The 21916-nt window shown below is 41.1% G+C and overlaps 1 protein-coding gene across 5 annotated transcripts in view; it reads left to right on the top strand.

The window, feature by feature from the left end:
- The window catches only part of SPIRE1 (spire type actin nucleation factor 1), a 105355-nt gene that overhangs the window by 2085 nt on the left and 81354 nt on the right, over window positions 1-21916 (top strand). For 4 of the 5 annotated variants that reach the window (XM_077352802.1, XM_077352804.1, XM_077352805.1 and 1 more), the window contains exon 2: window positions 14285-14319. In XM_077352802.1, coding sequence (XP_077208917.1) covers window positions 14285-14319 — 35 coding nt within the window. Of the gene's footprint in view, window positions 1-13246; window positions 13306-14284; window positions 14320-21916 lie in introns of those variants that run through there. The other variant, XM_077352807.1, reaches the window with a different exon arrangement.

The raw sequence follows: 21916 nt of genomic DNA, 5'->3' as shown, positions 1-21916 counted from the left end.
GCACCCTAAATCACTTTTCAAAGCCAACTCAACATATATGCTTTCTAGCAGTAAACAGATTATATCTGTTGTTCTACTTGAACAAACAAAACAACTTACGTGTAGTCAATATACAGCATGACTCATAAAGAATACTTAAGTATACAGTATAAGTGGACATAACAGAACAAGGCTGTAATCCCGTGCATAATTAAGTCCCATTGAACACAATTGAAGTTAATTTAAGTAAATCAGTATAGGATCGTGCTATAATAATCAGTATATTTTTCATTTTATTAGAATATTATATGAAATTTGCAAATTCTATTAAGTTAAAAGCAATGGACAATCTGTGGTTGAATTTAATACCATCCTGGCTATGTGATGTTGGGTTCCCCATAAACTCTTTGAGAAGCTGATATTGGGATATAAATTCCACAGCACATGCTCAATGGCTTACCCGTTTACTGGAACAGGCAGAGAGTACTGCTATTGACTGGTAAAATGAACTCCTGTAGACCTGGGATTAGGCTCAAGGGTTTTCAGTTTAGATAATGCAACTACCAGACACATTTTTAGTGCAGGAAAACTTGCATGACTGTTGTTGTTAAACCTTTTTTTTTTGTTTGCCTGTAGCTAAGAGTTTTCTAATATTTCACATCTTTTCCAAGTGCTAACTATAATTTCCAAATGGAGGATATATTCTATCTCTATTTATCCCTTTTACTGACACCTATTGCATTCAAAAAGTAATACAGAGTAGTCTGCAGAGTAGTGCAGTCCCAAGGATACTTTCCTGGGCATAGCACCCCAAAATGGTGGTATATACTGCAAGGAGCAGTATATAAATTGAATGAATAAATATGCCCCACTGAGTGTACTTAAGTAGGATTCTGAGTAGGTCTGCTTGGGATGTCATTATCTGTTCTCTTTCATGGGTAACTCTGTTGAAGGTTTCAAGTATGACAGTAATTTTTGAATCTGGCCAAATAGTGGGGAAGTAATTTGCCTCTTGCAGGTGGGATGACTGTTTAAACTGCTACAGAAGGGAGGGAATGTGGTAGAGGTCCTTGCAGATCATTAGCTGAGACTGTTTCGGGACAAACCTACACAGCCTTGTGAACTACTCACTGTGCTGATGGGGAGGGAAATCCTACTTTCTGTTGCAAGCGTTTGGATGAAATGGCCCAAGTGTGCAGGTCCAGTTTTAAGTGTGCAGGTCCCGTTTTAACAGAAAAGCTACAAGTGTGGGCAGTGCAGAACTCCCATACTACTTATCTCCCTCCCAGATGAGCATGCATTGAAAATCACAGCTCAGTTGAGTAGACAGACTGCAAAGAAGTAAGCTATAGATAGGGGTATACTTTGCCTTTGTGCCTCCTTTTGTTTTTAAAACTGGGCACCTCCCATATCCTTATGTAGCAGGGAAGACCTAGGTTTAAACATAGATCACCCATTGTGGCTAATTCAGTACTGAGCCCATAACTAAGTCTGTGGCAAAATCTCATCCATTCTCTGTTTAGCCCTGACCACATTGTACACATTGGGATAATGTTGTAGCTTGCACAGAATTCTAATTGGTAGCACCACTAAATGACCTTGCCTAGAGGTTTTGGGAGAATTCCTTTCATTCACAGGGAATGATCCATTTAATGAAACATACAGTAATTGCTGTATTCATCCCTTGAAAATTTTTCAGCACCATCGGGGAAGCCTTTCTGATGGTTTCTTTTTGAGCTGAACTATTAATAATGCATATTACAGCCTGTGGGTCAGATTAGACAGGAGTTTAAAGGGGAACCAGCAGCTATGCAGGGCCCACTTTGAATCAGAGCACGGAAGCAACCATAGAAATGGTGGTTAATTCTTCCCCTCCTTCACCAGTCCACAAGCACACATTTACCAATTGTGGGAGGAAACTGACAGACTTTTTTGTATCAGTCCAGATGGAGATGAGCATCCCCATCCTAGGGACTAGTCAAATACATAATTACCATTAGATTAATTTGTGGGATACTGTGGTTCTGTTTGCTAACAGCAGAGCCCTTTGCTAGTGCAAGGAGCCTTCATCTGACAGAATAAGCTTTTTCTGCTAGTTACATCCTTCTTACTTCAGAAGAAGACGCCACCTAGCTTTGATTAGTATTTTGAATCAGAATGTGATGGTCATTGAAGGTGTCAAAACTTCAATTTAATTATACTCAGCTATGCTAGTTTGCCTTTTGAACTTGTCCATTGGACTCTGGGGAATGGTAGAGGACAGGAAGGCCTGGAGGATCATTGTCCATGGGGTCGCGATGGGTCAGACACGACTTCGCACCTAACAACAACAACATGCTAGTTTGCTTTCCCTGATGAAAATAAATATTTACTTAGTTTATCTTGTTGAAAAGGATAGCAGTCGCCTGATCTTCTTTCCAGCAAAATTTCTTTGTCTGAAGACTGTTAAATTTATTAGTCGGACTGTAACATTCCACAAATAAATTAGAAACAAACAAAATGCACCATACCAGAGGTGGATAAAAGGCAGCAATGTTAAATAAAACAAATGGAGATAGTTCAAACAAAATGCATATTGCCAGGGAAGGGGAAGACACCCCAGGAAAGGTTTTATAATCATCTGCTCAAATTCAGTTGCATCTCTTAGAACTCCACCTTCCATACTTATGATCTCCTTGAGACTAATATCTTGCCAAGACTTTTCCGAGTATTTAGCATCATGCCATGTGTTAAATCATTTTTATTTCTCATATTATTATCAAAATCAGCTTCTATTGGGGACATAAGCAATTGAGTTTGTGGGGCTGAGTAAATCCCAGCATGTAAACCATATTCTCAGAAGTTCATCTCCAATTATGCAACATGTTTCTTGCATTTTAGTCAATTTCTTAATCCATATGTAATTGTGTAGGCCTTCATCAGGATCTGCTGATTCTAATTTTGCTATTCTTTATCTTGGATTTTTAATCCAGTCCACAATCCAGACCAGATCTGTTGCTTGGTAATATTATTTTATATATAATATTGAACATCTTCTCTTATAATATTTTGAAGCTTAGATTAAAATTTAGAACATCCAAACTGTAAATGGAGTATTTTAAGCAAAGTGAAAAGCTAAGCCTTCTCTTAATAGAATAATAGAATAAAAACTTCCCATACATAGTATTAGCTTTATTTTTTGTCTTTATTGTACATTGCCATGAAGGCATAAGCAGAAAGCAGGTGCAAGAGAAATACATGGCAATAGAATGCCTGAAGAGCACATTGTTCCAGATAACATGAGTCACTCTGCTACAGTGCTGTCCTAAGCAGAGTTACACCCTTCTAAATCCATTGAAGTCAATGGGTTTAGGATGGCACAGTTAATCTCTTTGTAAATCATTACTTTGCATTTAATTACTAGAGGTGTTGGTGCCCTAAAAATATCTTGGATAAAATTGCAGCATCTTAAGATGAAGAGCAGAGCAATTGCTTGCTTTAAAGTAGGTCAGTACTAAACTAGACGGTGGTTAAAATACCAGTTTAGCATACTTGTTTTATATATATATATATTATTGAGCGTCAGTTTCCTTTATGCAGTATTTAAATGTCAGGCAATACCAATCATGATAGCTACGTGAATCAAAAAGACTAAAAACTCAGTAGTTCTTGCATATAGCTGTGATTATAGTTGAGTAAATGGAGGCGTCTTCATAGAAGCAAGATTTCTGTAATGTCAGCTGGGTCTCTCCATGGGCAGAATGAGCTCCTCACTGATCTCTCCATTTTCTAAATGTAGCTAGATGAGACGTTCTAGTGTCTTTGATTGGATCTTCCCAGCACTCTCATTCCCAGCTGTTACCAGAGGCCCAAATACAGATTGGAGAACTGTGAGAGAATTTAATTCCTCCTGTGGATTTGCTGATCAAAACCAAGCTCCATTTCTTCCTATAAGCCTTGGCAACTAAACAGAGGGAAGTGCCTGTCTTGATTGGCATGGGAGACCGGACATTGAGGCCCTTACAGTTTGGTGTGACTGGCTATATTATCAATTAGTAAAATAAATGGGAGTTGTGTACTCCTGTTTATTTTTCCATGTGATAATCTTACACAGTAAAACCCTTTTCTGTTTTTTAAATTTGATGGCGATAGTTCTGTGGGGAATCTTAAAGTGTGTCATTGTAGACTTGCTATATTTCCTGACTCTTCACATTCTTGGGCCTCGGACAAGAGTGTGATGTGAGATCTTGCATAGTAGGTGTCTTTGTATGTTCTCGCAAGACTCAAAATTAAAAAAAAAACCTTTAACATTGGTACAAGCTTATTATAACAGCAGTTGAGAACTTTTAGTCTGAACTTCATAACTAGTATCATTGCTTACATGTTCTCTGGGAGGGAAATAAATGCATGCTGAAATTTCAGTTTCTTTTACATACTCCTGTGAATACTTCTATTATGCCTATCAGTGGATATTGAAGAAGCATGGTTTGAATTGTCAGCATACAAGCTGTTACTTCAGTGATTCTTCTTAGCTTTCTTCTTTCCATTGAGTTTGGATCATGACTGTTAAGGCAATAGCCAAAATGCTTATGTTTGCCCCATCTCACTTGCAAGAGAATAGTCTGATAGCTGATGGGTATATGTGTTGCCACTGGACTCAAACTTTGTTTTGCTGCTTCAGACCAACATGGCTACCCACCAGAATCTGTATGAGTTCAGTAGGCTAAAGATAATCCTGTTATAAACGGGCTGGTCCTATGCATGATCATGAGCAGCATGTTATCCCCAGAGAAAGAGCTGAGAAATGTTGTATTTTATGTTGGTTTTAACGTGTTCACTGGTTGGGAGTAGTGGTTAACACATTTAAATATAAATAAATAAATTATGGATAGGTTGGCTGCAATGCATGATGCTAAGGGACTTATATGAAATTCAAAGAAAATGATTAATGTTAGTGGCAAAAGTTCACAAATGTTTAAGAGAAAATACAAAATAGTTAACTTTTGCTCTGTAGTGCCTGGTAACAGAGAACAGGTTCTGTAGTAATAAGCAAACTAAAACTGTTATAAATTTAGAAACAGTTAACTAATGAAAGTTTGCACTTAAATACAGAATGTTTTCCTTTCTTAATTGAATAAAATAAAACTAGGAAGGTGAATATTGATAAGATAGGTTATAGACTTTTGTAGTCACTCAGCAAGTATTCTTTTTTAGCACAAGCAGGTTGAGAAACCCTACCAATCAAAACAGCTCTCCATCATTTTCTCATTTCTTTTTTCCTGGTCTAACCACCTCAACTAGTTGTTCCTCCAATGTCCTATACATATGTGTGCTTGCAGTGTGGACCCCTTAGTGAGGTTTCATCTCTAGCTTTCAGCTCTTCCCTCATTTGACTTTCTGTCAGGTGCTTGCAAATCATTGGGACAAATCATTGGGTGTCATGCTGTTGTTTTGGGCTTAAAGATGAGTCGTGGGTAGAGAAAGGTTGAAGATTACTGGATGAATTGAGTGGAGTGAAATTGAGGTCAGAAACTGTTTACTAATCCAGTATAATTGTGCTAAAGGGCATTGTAGTGAGTGCTCATTGTAAAGTGCAGCCACTGCAGATATTTAGACTCTCCACTTAACAGAGTTTTAAAATGATTCAAAATGGAAGCAAGCATTGGAGAAGTATGACTATGTGGATTTCTTGGCATGAGCACTATAAAGTATATATGCTGATAACATAAAAGGTTTGTATTCATCTAAGAAACAGTCGTAATAGGACTTAGTGCTTTTACCCAGATACCTATCAAAATTATACAACAATCTGCAAAACATGATTGTATTCAAGGCAGAATTCCAGAATTCCAATTTAAATAAATTCTAATTAACATAAAATAACATAAAATAAATTGCCTTCCCTTTCCTCTCCCCATAACAGACACCTTGTGAGGTAGATGAGGCTGAGAGAGCCCTGATATGCTCGGTCGGAACAGCTTTTATCAGTGCTGTGGGCAGCCCGAGGTCATCCAGCTGGCTGCATGTGGAGGAAGAGCAGGGAATCAAACCCAGCTTACCAGATTAGAAGTCCGCGCTCCTAGCCACTACACCAAGCTGGCTCTTTAAACCTTGAATAAGATTAATGATTTTTATACCAATCTAGAATTACTTTTAATATTTTCTGAACAAGATTTTTTTTAATTGGCACTGCAAAAAACTCCGTACCAAGGCATCAACCACATCTTATGAAACTAAATTTCAGTTCTTTGCACTCACATGCTTATAGTTATGTTAGTCATCATCTTTGTTGTTTGTACACGAACTTTCACTATGTACAACTTTCCTGTTCCTTGTGATGTTTTGGAACATGAAGAGCTTTATTCTTCATAGCATAGTCTCAATAGACAAGATCCATTTAACCTATGGATTTGATCCAAATCTTGTTTTTTTTTTTTACCAATGGAGCTATGCTTCTATTGACAAGAAGAAGAATTTTAGTAGATTCCCTCTTCCCACTGCCAAGACCCCCACCAAATTGTGACCAATGCTGATTTGGGGATTCCCTTATCCTGAAGGTAGAGCTTCAGGGAGTGCTGGGAGCTGCAGCAGGAAAGAGGTAGGAAAGTTCCGTTCTTCTCTCACTGGATCCAGCCCTATACCTTTGGTATTTATATAGGTATAGAAGGCTGACAACATACCTAGTGGTGGTACTTTATAAGAATAAAAGATTAATAAGAATAGTATGATGTCAGTTGTCATCTTGGAAACAAGAATAAATTGAATAAAATACTTCACCTCTGCCCTATTTTTTAAATTTAAATTTTATTGTTTTTGCCTGTGTTAGTTGACTGATCATAATAGGCTTATATTATTAAGTTGTGTTATCTATTATTTGTAATTTTTAAGTGAATTTATTTCCGCTATTAAGACATGCTGTTTTTGTATCTTGTTATACTTCAGTATAAAGTGAATTTGTGTTTTATAAAATATGCTATGAATATTAGAAAGTCAGTTTGGTGTAGTGGTTAGGAGTGTGGACTTCTAATCTGGCATGCCAGGTTCGATTCTGCGCTTCCCCACATGCAGCCAGCTGGGTGACCTTGGGCTCACCACGGCGCTGATAAAACTGTTCTGACCAAGCAGTGATATCAGGGCTCTCTCAGCCTCACGCACCCCACAGGGTATCTGTTGTGGGGAGAGGAATGGGAAGGCGACTGTAAGCCGCTTTGAGCCTCCTTTGGGTAGGGAAAAGCGGCATATAAGAACTCTTCTTCTTCTTCTTCGGCCTCTTCCTCACAGAGCTGGTAATCCGTTCTACTATATCACATCAAACATCATGTTTGAGTTCAGTGGCATCTTTACGACCAACAAAGTTTTAGTCAGGGTATGAGCATTGGTGTGCACACACACTTCCACAGATTCAATGTTGTGGAGTCGAATCTGACAAATTGTGCATGCACACAAAGGATCATACCTTGAATAAAGTTGTTGGTCTTAAAAATGTCACTGGGCTCAAAAATCACTCTGCTTCTTTAGACCAACACGGCTACCCACATGAGTTAAGGCGGGCCCTGTCCAGGATAAAAACTCAGAGGGCCCAATCTGGAGCCGCGAAGCGGGCCCTCCGAGTGTCCATCCAGGGCCAAGCAGCCAATGGGGAGGCGTGCAAAGTGCCTTTCTATTGGCCCCTCACCAGGACAGACCAAAATTCCATTCCCCCAGCCCAGTCTGGCTGCCAGTCTGCTCCTGACCACCACAGGGAGAGGAGGTCAGCAGGGCTGCCAAGGGGGATGAGAACAGAGGCTTGGACAGGCTGTACCAGCCCTTTTCGCCCCAAGGCTGTCCTAACTGCCATGTCCAACTGTAAATTGCCTCAGAGCCCTGACAGAGCTGGCAGGAGGCTGCAGAGTGCTCCCCCTCCCCCCCCTTCATCCCTGCTGCGAAGGAGCCTCTGACAGGCCCTAACTGAGGGAAGGAGGCCTTTCCAAGAGCAACGCAGGGGAGACTGAGGGCATTCCTTTTGAGGGGGGGGACTTTCCCCTTCTGCCAAACAGTTGCCTGACAGGGAGGCCACAGAAAAGCCCCTTCTCACTTAAAATACTGCTCTGGCCGGGGGTTAGACACAGCCAAGCCATGTGTCTTTCTTCTTTGCAACTCTCTGCAGATTTGAGGCCACTGCACAGCGTTATTCTGCAGAGGAAGCTGGCTCTTTTGTCTCCTGTTTCATCTGCACAACAACCCTATGCAGTAGGCCTGAAGTCTTTCAATTCAACAACAACCTGTGTGGGAAGCCTTAAATGTTTCTTCTCTACCACAACCCTGTCCAAAGTAGCCCTTTCTGCCTGGGGAGCTGATCTTTATACTCTGCAGGTGAGCTGTAATTCCAGGAGCTCTCCAGGCCACACCTGTAGGTTGGCTACCCCTGGGTTGGAAATATTCCTGGAGGTTTGGAGGTGGGACTTCAAAATCGTACAATGCCTCAGCTTTCAAATGAGCCATTTTTGCCTGCAGTTGGTAGGGAGTGGTGCAGGAGTGTCCCTTCTGGCCTATGGGTTATGGCCATCCCTTATCAGCAACTGTTTGTATTCTGGGGCGCAGACAGGCAGACCAGCATCAGTCCTGTGAGTCTGGAAAGTGCAGGAAGATCTAAATAAATATTTACAGCCTGAAACTAAATAGAGAACAAGTAAATGTCTGGAGACACATCGTAACTGAAATAGTAACTGGCAAATAACCTTGGCCTGGCAAATAAAAAACAGTATTAAAAACCTTACTAAAGTCAAGACTGCTGTGCACAGACAGTCTTCCTCTTAGGGTTGCCAGCTTCCCTGTGAGGCTCGCTACCCCACCTCCCTCATGGGGAGTCTGCTATGGGGAGAGAAGGGGAAGACGATTGGAAAATGCTTTGAGACACTTGAGGCCTGCTGGGTCACTGTGGCCCATTCCCAGTTCTCTCAGATCTCTCACAACCCTACATACCTCACAGGTTGACTATTGTGGAGAGACTAATGGAAAAGGTGTTTGTAAACCGCTTTGAGACTCCTTTGGGTAGTAAGCAATAGGGTACAAAAATCCGTTCTTCTAAGGAGCAACCATGAAAGAAGCATGTGGGCACATAACATTTTACCAACAGTGAAAATATGGGAGACAGAAGGAACAGGGTGGAAACCTGTGTACTGTGACTACCCTATGTGTATTAGGGCAGAGGGGCATTTCGGTGAATATGGCCTAATTCACACAAGAAGGGAAATGACGCAGAACTGGGGGGAATTGGTTGCCATGTAATCTTCCCCTAAGAAGAGTCTCCAGTCTGATTTTCCCTTCACATATCTGAGGACATGGCTCTGGAAAGCTCATCTGTAACCACTATGCCACAATTCCCAAAGGTCAGTCCTCTCCCACACTCAACGAACATTCCACACCCATATCTCCACACCCATGGCCTCATTTGCCACCATGCCACCACAACCTCCCACACAACACACATGACAACCCCATGCCCTTACAGACTGGACTCCTCCCCTTCCTCTTCCCACTGCCAAGCTCTAGCGCCCGTTGTATTCTTGGAGACAATGGGCTTTGCCCCTAGTTCTAAATAAAATTCTTTTAACATAGAACACTTAAGGTCAGAAAACTTAAGGTCAAGCCTAGCTTCTCTCTAGTGTGCTTATTTAATGTGCAGGATTTTTATTTATTTTAATGGAGCTTTCGTTAATGTGAATCACCACTTGTAGTCTGAAGTCGTACGTGAAGTAACTTTTTAATTTTTATTGCTGAGGATTTTTCCAGCTTGGAAGGGCAGGCTGCAGAATTCTTAGACAGCATTACAGAGTTGTGTCTTCAGTCTATAATTATGACTGTGAATCGAGGCTAGACAGACTCTGAAGCAGCAAGCTGAATGTCTTTGCAGCATAATTTTTTTCTTGTGTAAATTGTAGCTGTTAATTTTATGTCTGAGGGTTAAGCTTAAATTCTTACATCTTTTATCAAGTATATTCTAGTTTGCAAGAAATACCTCTCTTCTATACAGTCCCCACCCGCCAGGATCAATCTCATCCCCCATGTTTTTTAGTCTCTATGTAAAGCCCTTAGGAAAAATCATTTGTAGTTTTTAAGGTTGGTTGTGAACAGTACGCTGATGACACCTAGGTCCCCTGGTTATGTGCTGGTCCTGAATCACCGTCTGTCTGCTATGGTTAACTTAAATGGCTAAGAGTGAACAAATTGAAACTAAATATGAACAAGACAGAGGTAATGCTGATTGGGAAGGTGGAGAACTTGAAGCTTCCCACTTTAAGAGCTTACAGGTTATATTGGATCAAGTGTTACTACTGAGACTCCAGCAGCTGCAGAATGTGGTTGCTCACATTATTTTTATTTTATCTATTTTATTTTGTTACATTTCTATACCGCCCTCCCTTGTGGCTCAGGGCAGTTTGCAGTAAGGGATTCATAGCTCATAGTCCATTATCAAGTTCTAGGCAAAGCATGCACACTCACTGCCCTTCTGGAGTAGCTGTCCTTCAATTACCAGGTTGAAGAAGAAGAGCTGGGGGTTTTGTTACCCTGCTTGCAATCACTTACTCCTTCTCTCCCCACAACATACACCCTGTGAGGTAGGTGAGGCTGAGAAAGCTCTGAGAGAACTATGACTAGTCCAAGATTACCCAGCTGTCTGCATGTGCAGCAATGGGGAATCAATCCCAGTTCTTTGGTTTGGAGGCTGTTGCTCTTAACCACTACACCAGCTCGGCTTTTGATGAAGTCAGGAAGGCCCCAGTTGTCCTCGTGTTCAGCCAACCATGCAAAACTGAAGTATTCATAACTTTTTACATAGAGAATAGGGTTGAACTGAAAGATAATGGTGCAAAAAAAAAAAAACTTGAGTAAAGAGAAAGAGACTATAGACTATACAACTGTGTCTAGCACATATTGGATGTTGCTGCATGTATGACCCCACTATGTACTATCTTAATAATTTAGCATGTCATGTTAATGCTTAGGCTTTGTTTCATATTTTTGCAACCCATATCTTATTGCACTGTTTATCGGATATCCCATCCTGTTCATTGTATTGATTACACTGTGTCCAATCTCATTGAGAAAACCAATGTAAATAAAGTAAGTTATACTATTTGGTCAGTTTAGGATTGCACTGTCTTGTTACATTGGGATTAATACTAAAGAATTTCTAAGTAAATAAGCCACTGGTATAAGCGTAGTGTGAGATAAGGTAACTTTTGCACATTGCTGCTTTATTTTCCAAGTTATTTATGTATTACAGACATGTGGAAGATGGTTATGTTATTCAGAAAGACATTACAAGCTTTCTTTGTTTAATGAAGAGTGGCATTAATTGGAGACTTTGGTCCCTGGGGGTCAATATAAAAGATTAATGTCTACCAACTGGAAAAACCCAAGAAGTGGAGATTCAGGCTTTGCTCCAATGTTGCAGTCCCTGTGCTGTGCCTTCAGTGCTTGACCCACTTTTAATATAAAGCCAAGTGCTGTATTCTAATAGCTGTAGTTCATTCCACTGTTAGTGTTTAGAATTTTGTTCTTTTGGACAGTCTTTGTTGCTTAGCAGCCTTTGTTCTGAGAGAGAAAGTGGCAAGAGAAAGAAGAACAGGGCCCAAGCGAGACAGAAGAACAAACAGGGTTTGTTGTGTATTAAATTCTTCCTTATGAGTTCAGTGGTACCTTTAAGACCAACAAAGTTTTATTCAAAGTAGAAGCCTTCAGGTGCAAGGACACTTCTTCAAATCCAAGATCCAGAGTAGAATCCAAGGAGACATGTGCAGTGGGGGAATTTAGCTTCCCCCCACCAGCAGCAACATCCAATGGCTCCCAAAAGGCTCTTCTTTGAAGGTTGAAGAACGACCCCAGGAATTGTTGATACTGAGGGGAGGGAGAGGGAGAACACCCACCCCCACACACAAACAGAAGAGAGTTCCACAGATGCAAATGACAGAATGGGCAGTGCCTGATTGCTCAGAAGTCTGAGGGCTGCTTCAGACATTTTGTGTCTCTGAGATAAACAGTAACAGTTAATTACAAACCAGTTGTAAGTTGGATTATAGATTTTTTATAAGGATCTGTTTCAGTTTAGGAAATAAGTAAGTGGCCTTAGTTAACTGAGAATCAGAAGCATGTGGTGTCCCCTGGAGAACACTTTGGTTCAGGAGGGGCGGACTATAAATATAAACATATAATATCAATAAATAAACAAAGTGGATAGTTGTTTTGATATATCCACAATTGGAATAAGTTTTCAATCTTTCTATTAGTTGGTATATGTCATTCTTCAGTTTTTAAAAAATATATATATCCTGGTTTTCCTCCTGTAGTGAGATCCAAAGTTATTATCACATTGTTCTCTCTCCCATTCTATCCCTGTGAAGTAGGATAGTAATATTATGGGCCAGGATCACCTGGCAAAATTCTATTGCAGACTGAGTAGTCAAACTTCCTATGCCCAAGTCCTAGTCTGACACCACTATACCATGCCAGCACTTTTGACAACATATCTTACTTTCTGTGTGATACTATGGTGCTAATAGCTAAATTTGGTGCTGTTTCTTCATTGTCCTGATCTAGAGTGGCCAGCCTACCCTGGGCCCAATCTGCTCACATTGGATAATGCCCTTTCAATGCACTTTTGAAGTAGATTTTCCTGTTCTGCACAGGAAAACCCAGCTGCGAAAGCACATTGAAATTGCATTATCCAATGTGTTTGGAATGGGCTCTGATCTCATCAAATCAAAAGCTAAGCACAATTGGCCAATGTCAGTATTGGGATGGGAGTCCTCAAAGGAATACCAGGGGCATTTTGTAGAGGCGGGCAATGGCAAACCACCTCTGGACATCTCTTGCCTTGAAAACTCTCTGGGGTCACCATAAATCGTCTATGACCTGACAGCAAAAAACCCTCAACAACAACCCAAAATACCCTCAGTGATAGAAATGTGGTAGATTATGACTAGCTAGTAGTAGATTACAACTAGCAATTCTTTTTTATTTTATATCCTGCAATACTTATACTTATTGTTTATATCTCTGATGTAACCAATCATACCATTGTCAATAATCCTTGACAGTGTTATGGAAAGCAGCATACATTAGCAGATTTGTTTAAAGAAAAAACGCACATCTATTATGAATGTCATGGTATTTTTATATTCTTTATGAAATTATGTAAGAGTCAGACATTGTAATTATTAGTTAGATGGAATGCAGAGTAGTGTGCTCTGCTTGAGCAAACAATTGGCACTCCCATTTTACAGTAAGGGACCTAAGAGTGAAAGAGAACACAGCTTTTATAAATTCACCAGCAAGACCTATGAAAAAAGTTTTAAAGAAAGATCCGTAAGTTGTTTCAAGAATTCATTATTCTGATAGTCAATTCTGCCTGCTACTTCAGCGGACATAGCTTTTTCTAGCTTACGTCAAATAGTGATTGGAATGACCATTTCAAATACCTGCCACGTAGTCATTTTTATATACAGAAAATATGGCAGAACTAAAGGGTCATAAAATGCAGGAAGTACATGGTAATGCTTGAAAGAGGCTGTGTAGTTTCTTCCTTGGCAAAAGGTTAAAAATTGGGACCATTATCATCTCCACTGTGTGTCACAGCCTTTATGTAAGGCTCCCAGGGAGGGAGGGAGTGATTTCTCTTCTCAAATTAATTTTCTGGAACATCTCTCTCCTTGCTTCTCTGCAGTATACCATGGCAGGCTGCATTCCTAAGCTTGCTCTTCACCCTCTCTTCAGCTAGTGGGCAAGGAGTGGCAACAGCAGAACACACAGGCAGAAAATTGCTAGAGCTTTTACTTGGGATTCATCAGTCCCTCTGCCAGCCACTAGCCTAGCTTGGCTCAGATGCATGGGAACTGGTCACATCTGTAGCTAATGAGCGAGTGTTCTGTGTATGTATTTGTGCAGCACGTACATATACATGCTTCAAAAACAGCAGCTCTGGAGTCTGCCACCCATACTGTACATTCGTTAATAAGTGCCACTGAATGTAATGGAGCCCCAAGGCAGTTTGGCCTAAGGAGCTAGGGAGTGCAGAGAAATGGCTACGAATGGAGCAGACTGATGAAAATTTACCAACTGCACTCTTCTAATGTATATGTATGTTATATTACAAACACAAATGTATGTAGTATGTGTTCAAATGCCAAACTAGGTCAACAAAATGCTGTACAATTAAAAAAAATTCAATCTCCTTTAGAATGTGTATGGCAAATGCAATTTAGCTTCTCTAAACTTGTTTTACTGTTAATCTGTTTAATGCTTTTTGAAAAAAGAGAAAATAACTTTTGTTCCCTTTCAATTTCAGGTATATCAGAACATTCACAGTGTTCAGAAACAGAGGTAAGCAGAATGTGTAACACTGTTTAGGGTTTTTTTTTGTGGGGGAGGAGTTGCTAACTCAGCAAACTGCATTTTCCAGTAATTTTCCTGGAAACTTTGGTTAATTCTTTGTAACTTCTAGCCATCTGCAGTGGTATTCTGCAGGGTAACCTTTTAGTGGGGAAAGCTGTTTTTTAAACAAGATGTGCATTCTCTCAGAGCATAATCTCAATATAATAGGGGGAATCTTCAAACAATGGGGCATTCTAAATTGAGTGGGTAGACAACAAAGGGTCGAGAAACTGTTTAATATGGATGGCACAAGAGTCTTATAACTTGAGAGTTTTCCATATGGGATCAGGCTTGTATAGTTGTGCTACTGCTGTTGCCGCCACCAATACAGCAAAGAGGCAACAGGACTTCCATATGGCAGGTTTCCCCATAGTATCCTGTTCCCTGGGGCATTTTCAAATTTTATTTTTTAAATAAAATAAAATAAAATATTTTAAAATAAAAATAGATGAGTGTCACTATATTGATATAACATTATGTTCGTATGTGTAATGAGCTCTGTGGATTCCCAGCTTTCATTTAAAATCATTTTAAAACCATAAATCTCAAGCCCCTTTAATTGTAGAAAAATGCCTTTCTTTGAGTTAATTGCAATGAAAAGTCATAGAGATTTATTTTTTTAAAAGAAAGGGGGGAGACTAAAAACTGTGAATTCATAGAATCTATTATTCTTATTGTTATAATGTTATGCCAATATTACATTATGCAGTTGGTGTTTTTTTTTAAGCTCCCAGTGGCCAGAGGATTGTCACTTTCTGGGAAATAGCTGCCATGTGGGCAGAACCTGGAAAATCCAAACTTTCCTACCTTCACAGCAGCCATCCAGGCTTTACTGCAGTCTTTCTCAAATCTTTGGAACAAAGCTGGGAAAGGTAGGGGGAAAGCTAAGGGAACATCCAGAGTTGCATGAATGCACCACAGTGCTGTGAAGAAACGGGGGAAATTCCACTTCCCAAGAGAACAAAGGGCAAATAGAAGAGCTAGTTTTTGTACCCTGCTTTTCAGTACCCAAAGGAGTCTCCAAATGGCTTACAATCACCTACCCTTCCTCTCCCTACAACAGACACCACGTGAGGTAGGTGAAGCTGAGAGAGCTCTGAAAGAACGGTGACTGACCCAGGATCAGCCAGCTAGCTTCAGTGGAGAAATAGGAATCAAACCTGGCTCTCCAGATTAGAGGCTCTTAACCACTATACCACCCTGGCTTTCTGTATAGAAATGAGGTTGTTCTGACAATATTAATGCAGATATTTTTCTACCAGAGAACATGTAGTAGTCAAACTGCGGTGAGGGGAAAGAAAACAAAAAACATTCTGTTGATCTTTACTCTAGTTTCCCCAAAGAAGTTCATTATCAGAAGTCTTCACTATGTTTTGGGTTTTAAAAAGAATATTGCTTTTAAGGCAAATAAACTTTTATTTCAAAAATATTGTGTGATAATTGTTGAGTATAGTTTATGTGTCATACAGAAAACTCAGCTGTCCTAACCTTTGATAGTGCCATCCCAAGTTAATGGGCTTAGAAGAACGGTAATTCTTCTTAGGATGGTGCAGTTAGTATTGTTCAGCGTGGGCTGCTTAATGCAAGCAATTGCAATGTTTCGGCAGTATCGTTTGTTTTTCTTGTATTATAGCCTGTTTCTTCAATGAGAAATGCCTCAGAAATAGTATGAAACAGAATTATGGGGCTATTGTGTTCTGTTTTATGCCTGTAGATAAACAGCATTTTCATAGAAATGAATTATACTTGGCATTCCATGTACAACCAAAAACAGTGCAGCTTCATCATACTGATATTGGCTACATTAATGCAATATGAACAAATCACTGTTGGTTCCTGATGAGAGGCTCCCTCCCTGTACAGGCCTATGGAAATCTGTTGGGCCAGGCACCCTCTGAAGCTACCTCCTGGATTATAGTGACCAGATCTAACACTTTTGGCAGGACTGCCCCGACTTTTATGGCATCTGCCCCACCTCCCTCAATGTTCTCAAAATGTCCCTATTTTTAAAAATAAATATATATTTTTAATTTTTTTGGCAGCTGTATGCTGCGCGAGGTGGGGAGAGAGAGAGAGAGAGAGAGAGGTGCCTCCTTTCCAATCATGCCTCGCAGCAATGTCATGGGCTGCGGGAATGAGGTAAAAGGCGGGTGGGGGCAGCGAGCACGAGTCGGTGGCGAAATTCTGGTCGCCTTATCCTGGAGGGTTGATGGCTGTGCATATGGGGGCTGGGGGAGTGGGAACAGAGTGGGTATCCTGCAGATAGTGATTTACTGCCATCTGAGTTTGTGTGGGTATTGTTTTATGTGCAGCTTTTAAATCTTATGTAAACTGCCATGAACTGACTGGGCCTGAGAGTGAACATTAACAAATATAACTGTAAATAAAAAATAAATAAAATAAGTGTGTAGTCTTCAGGCTCTCGTTCTCCCCACGCCTTTTCACAGGCACAGCATTAAATTCTGGGGTTAAGAAAGTCTTCAGTCTAACTACAGTTTTTGTGCTATTCGAACTGGGTACTTAAGTTTTTGGCCTACAAAGTAGAAATCTAAGCTAGAATTGCCCTATAGTATGGAATCCTGACATAGGATTCTACCACCCAATTCTGACATCCCAACAAATTATATTTAAATTGAAGAGTCACTAAATCAGAAGTCCTCAGTTGTGGTGCATGAGAAGAAAGAGAGTGAATATGCCATACTGAAGATTTCAGGCATATTCTTATCATAAATTGTGATTTGTTCATGATGTCTACATGCAGCCATCTTTAAACCCCTCCCCCCGCTCCGGAGGAGCGGGAGGAATAAAAGAGTAAGAGCATGTGGGGAGGAGTTAGGGCAGGCCCTGTCCAGGATAAAAACTCGGGGGGCCCAATCAGGAGCCGCGAAGTGGCTCCTGATTGGGCCCCCCGAGTGTCCATCCAAGGCCAAGCGGCCAATGGGGAGCCGCGCAAAGCGCGGCTCCCCATTGGCCGCTTGCCCTGGCTGGGGAGTCACCAGACAGACAGAAGACACTGCCTGCCCGGTGAGTCCTCCAGCTGCCCTCCTCCCGCTAGGGAAAGGAGCAGGGACGCCGCGTCTTTGATGCGGCGTCCCTGCTCCTTTCCCACCACCGCCATTTTCCAGCTTCTGCCGGACCTGGGCGCTCCTTCGCGGCAGCGGAGGAGCGCCCGGGCTTTGGCAGAAGCCTCCCCCGCCCACCGCCGCCTTTCTCCGGCTTCGGCAGAAGCCTTCCCCGCCCACCGCCGCCTTTCTCCGGCTTCTGCCGGACCCGGGCGCTCCTTCGCGGCAGCGGAGGAGCGCCCGGGCTTCGGCAGAAGCCTCCCCCGCCCACCGCCGCCTTTCTCCGGCTTCTGCCGGACCCGGGCGCTCCTTCGCGGCAGCGGAGGAGCGCCCGGGCTTCGGCAGAAGCCTCCCCCGCCCACCGCCGCCTTTCTCCGGCTTCTGCCGGACCCGGGCGCTCCTTCGCGGCAGCGAAGGAGTGCCCTGGGCCGGCAGAAGCCTCGCCGGCCCTCCCCAGCCAGGCCACTCCAGCAGTGGCCACTCCAGACCTGCTGGTGGGGGGGGGGGCTGCGCAGCCTTCTCCCGCCCGCCCTAGCGCCCATTTTATTCCCCTTTAAAATGGGCTTTATTCCTAGTTGTTGATAATATCCCATGCAGCTAATGCAGATTTCTAATTTAAAACTTTATTTTAAAATTATACTAATCTTTTAACTTATCATTATTTATATTTAAGCACTTTTAGTGTAGTTTGAAACAAAGAAGCAGTCCTCTGCAAGTGGCATTATATTGTAATGCATTCAAATGTGAACAATGCATTCAAATGTGAACTAACTGTTGCCATTGTGGTGAAAAGGTGTGGTCTCCACGTAATTGAGTTAGATGTTTTACCAAGGTGTCCATTTTCTAATCCGCTGTCAGTATTTATTAAGGCTTAGAGAAAACAGGAAATTATTCTTTGTGACCTTAAACGCTACTGCTAACTAAAGCGGCCCTTGTCATCTGGCATCATGCACAAGATCCAAAAATAGCTTCTGATTTTTTTTTGAAGTCATATGAATGGAATAAAAGTACACTTTTAATATCCTTCTCTAAAACAAAGTAAATTTGTTTTTCCTGTCAGTGCTACAAAAACAAGAGGCCCTCAGCCAGATATTTAGTTATTTCAGATCAATATATCAATTGGACCTCTCTTAACTTCATGGTCATGTCTCAACTACTCCCCCCATCATGCCCCCTCTGCTTTCTCTCCTCAGTACCTTTTTAATAACTTTCATCTTATTCCTCTGTGCCCTTTTTGCTTCCATGGTTTCTGCATTCTCAAACCTTTACCTGTACATTTCTAAGCCTGTAATTCTGCCCATTTTCCATCTATCTGATATGCTTCTTTAGGATCTGAGCTATTTTGGAATAAACATTCTGCTAAGCTTTTGAACTGATGTAGTTTATACTTTGTTAAAGTATTCAAGATGCTATCCAAAATTCTTTTATGGTCTAGTTGGTAAGGGTAATTGAAATACCTAAATGCTAAAAGAATCACAATCTGCCATATTTCAGCTTTTTAAAAACCTTTTCGAAGTTAAAATGAGTGAAAGCTATTTGCTATATGGAATGGCTTGAGTAGCAGTTCTATATTTATTGTTTAGCTGAGAACCCGCAGGCAAAACAGATGGGTCCTTTCGAGAATGCAACATAAATAATATGAAAGATTTGCACAAGTTAAAAATAGAAAATGTATAGTAAACTAAGAATGCTGAATGTAAAAAAAAGACAAGACTTACATAAGAATTTTTAAAATCATCCATAAAATAGACAATAGAAATGAAAATATTTTTAGGAAATTATCTAAAAACGTTTAAAATTCAAGTAAAATATAATTTTGGAATAGTTTATTTTTACAGAAAAATTACCTTACTACAGGAGGGCTCTGGTTAATGTGCCAGCCACTAGTTTTTTACAGTCTGCATATTTATATCTCCTGCCCCTTTGCTCCATCCTCTATGACAGTCCTTTCAAACATAATGGGAGTGGTAGGGTGGAGTGGCCTTCCTACCTGGAAAAACCTGTTTGCCCTTTTTCTGTGCAACTAAAACAACTGTCACAGGTAGACGGTGTGTATCCCAGTGCTGAATGACATCTGTGTGAATACTAATGACTGTCAAAGCAGAAGGAAGGGACATTCTTTAAATAACTGTAAGAACATAATCGGCATTTAAAAAAAACCCAGAATAAGATGGACTTAGGTGAAATTATGGAGGAAAGTTGTCATGGTATAGTCCAATCTCAGCAGATCTCAGAAACTATGCAGGGTCAGCCCTGATTGATACTTAGATGGACAGCCTCCAAGGAAGACTGCAGAGGAAGGCAATGGCAAACGACCTCTGCTTCTCACTTGCCTTGAAAGTCCCTTTCTGGGGTTACCATAAATCAGCTGTGATTTGAAAGCATTTTTACACACACACACACACACACAAAGTATTATAATTGAACTAGCTTCATAGCCCATTCATGAGAACGGGCTTTGAAAGCCCCCCCCCCCCGCTGCACCTCTTAGAGGCTGCGGGTGTGTTTGGTGGGCCTCGGGGAAGCCATCCCTGCCCCCCCCCCGGGCAAGAAATGAAAGTAGATAATTAAAATAGAGCAAAATGAAGGCTTTATTTTGCAGCAACCCACTAACTACTGCTTTTGTATGACCTGGCTTCACAGAAAGAATTATAGAGCTGGATGCAGAGAAAAGGAGAGGGAAGGATAGGCTACTAGAGCCAACAACCTTGTTAGTAGTCTGCAGCTTGGCACCTAATCTAGCAGACATCAGCTATACTGGCTTGCCTTGCTCCAATGCTGGCTTGCCTATTGGCTTGCTATTTGGGCAAGTGTTTGCTTCAGCCTTGCAGAAGACCAGGCTGGCTGATTGTGAGTGTGCCTTTTAATGTGCTCAGACATCTCTGTGCCCTGGGGGACTATAGCCAGAGATGTATTCAAAGTGAAATAAATGGAAATGCATTTGGCCAGATGCAGCATAAGGCTAGCTCTAGTGATCTACAGTGGACTTGGTCCCTGGGCATTAGTCCTCCCATTTTCCTCCCCTCAGTGACCCTGGTTATAGCCTACCATTTACCTTCAAATTATTCCCTTCCCAACATTAACTGTGTTCATCTGTTTATATTTTAAAAATGAAAAAGAATCAAATATAATGTGGTAATGCAAAGAAAAAAGAAAAATCAAGCCTTGATATTAACTGAATATAGGGATAACTTTGTGTATTTTATTTTTGTTGTCAAAGAGAATGAAATTGTCAAGGTGTTGAGGAAGGGGGAGTTGAGCATTTTCTTTTTCTGTGTAACAACAGTTATCTGGATGCTGTTAGATTCAGGTTGCAGCCAGCCAAAGAGATATCTGAGCCTGACAGATCAGAATCCCAAAGAATAGATGTAGACCACCTGAGATCATGGCATAATCTGGTCATTGTGTATGAATCACAATTGGCTCCTTGTACCTCAGGCTAGTTCTTCAGTACTGCAGTTTTTGCCAAGTCCATAGTGGTGTCCTTTCTTCTTAACACAGAAATGCTTTGACCACCAGTCACGGTGGTACTGGGCAACTGCTGCTTCTGTATGTTTACCTGAAGTCTTGGCAAGCGTGTGCGCTCCTATTTCAAATTCTTATTTCATTTTTCTCGCAATTGGTGGGGTGGTGTCATTGAACAACAACACGCAAGACTCTTTTAATTTGCTTTATAGCTTGACAACAGTTCTTTGCTGTCTGTGCTTAAAACTAGAAGCCTGTAGTTTTGTTTCTGGATGTAATCTAGTTTTCTCCAGCAGTTAGAGTCTAAGAACATTTTCCTCTCAGGCCACGTGCAGGTGCTGTGCTGTAATCTTGGCGCTTAGAGGCCTGGCAATTCAAGAAGATTGCAAAATACCTAGTGCTAGAAACACCACTACAGGAATCTTCTTGACATGGATGCTTCTCTAACAGTATACCGGCAACTGGAAGTGCTGGAATGGTAATGAAGAGTGAGTGTTATGTAGCACAGACTCCAATTATTCTTTGATTTAATTAGAGCAGTGAGCTTCTTATCTCTAGTAATCATGAAGTGTTGCACTTTCAGCTTCATATGGCAAGGAGATTATTTATCTGTCTGGTCTGCTGGACACATGTTCCTCCTGCTAACTGTGATTGCTCTACTTACTAAAATGTTTCCTGAGGAACTTGAGGATAGACTGGATTACTACTGGGGGACAGGCAACAGACACTTTCTAGTTAAAATCCAGGATTATACTTTTTAAATACAGTTGATGGCTCTTCTCTTTTTCCCCCCTTTTCTTTTTTGCCATCACCTTGCCAGACCTTTGACAGTGACTTCATTGCATAAGAGAAAATTAGACATCTTACTAGAAAACCTCCAAAATAGTGCTTCACAGCCAAAAACTCTGCTTCAGGCAAAATTGAAATTCTTAGATGGAAATCATATGATGAGCCACAAGTGAAGTTCATGGAAATTTGAAACATTCTCACATTTTGCTTGCACTGTGTCAAGTAATAAT

Source organism: Paroedura picta, chromosome 9 (assembly GCF_049243985.1).
Source record: "Paroedura picta isolate Pp20150507F chromosome 9, Ppicta_v3.0, whole genome shotgun sequence".
Taxonomy (NCBI): domain Eukaryota; kingdom Metazoa; phylum Chordata; class Lepidosauria; order Squamata; family Gekkonidae; genus Paroedura; species Paroedura picta.
The sequence above is the reverse complement of the archived record's forward strand: the minus strand, read 5'-3'. Positions and strand labels throughout refer to the sequence as shown.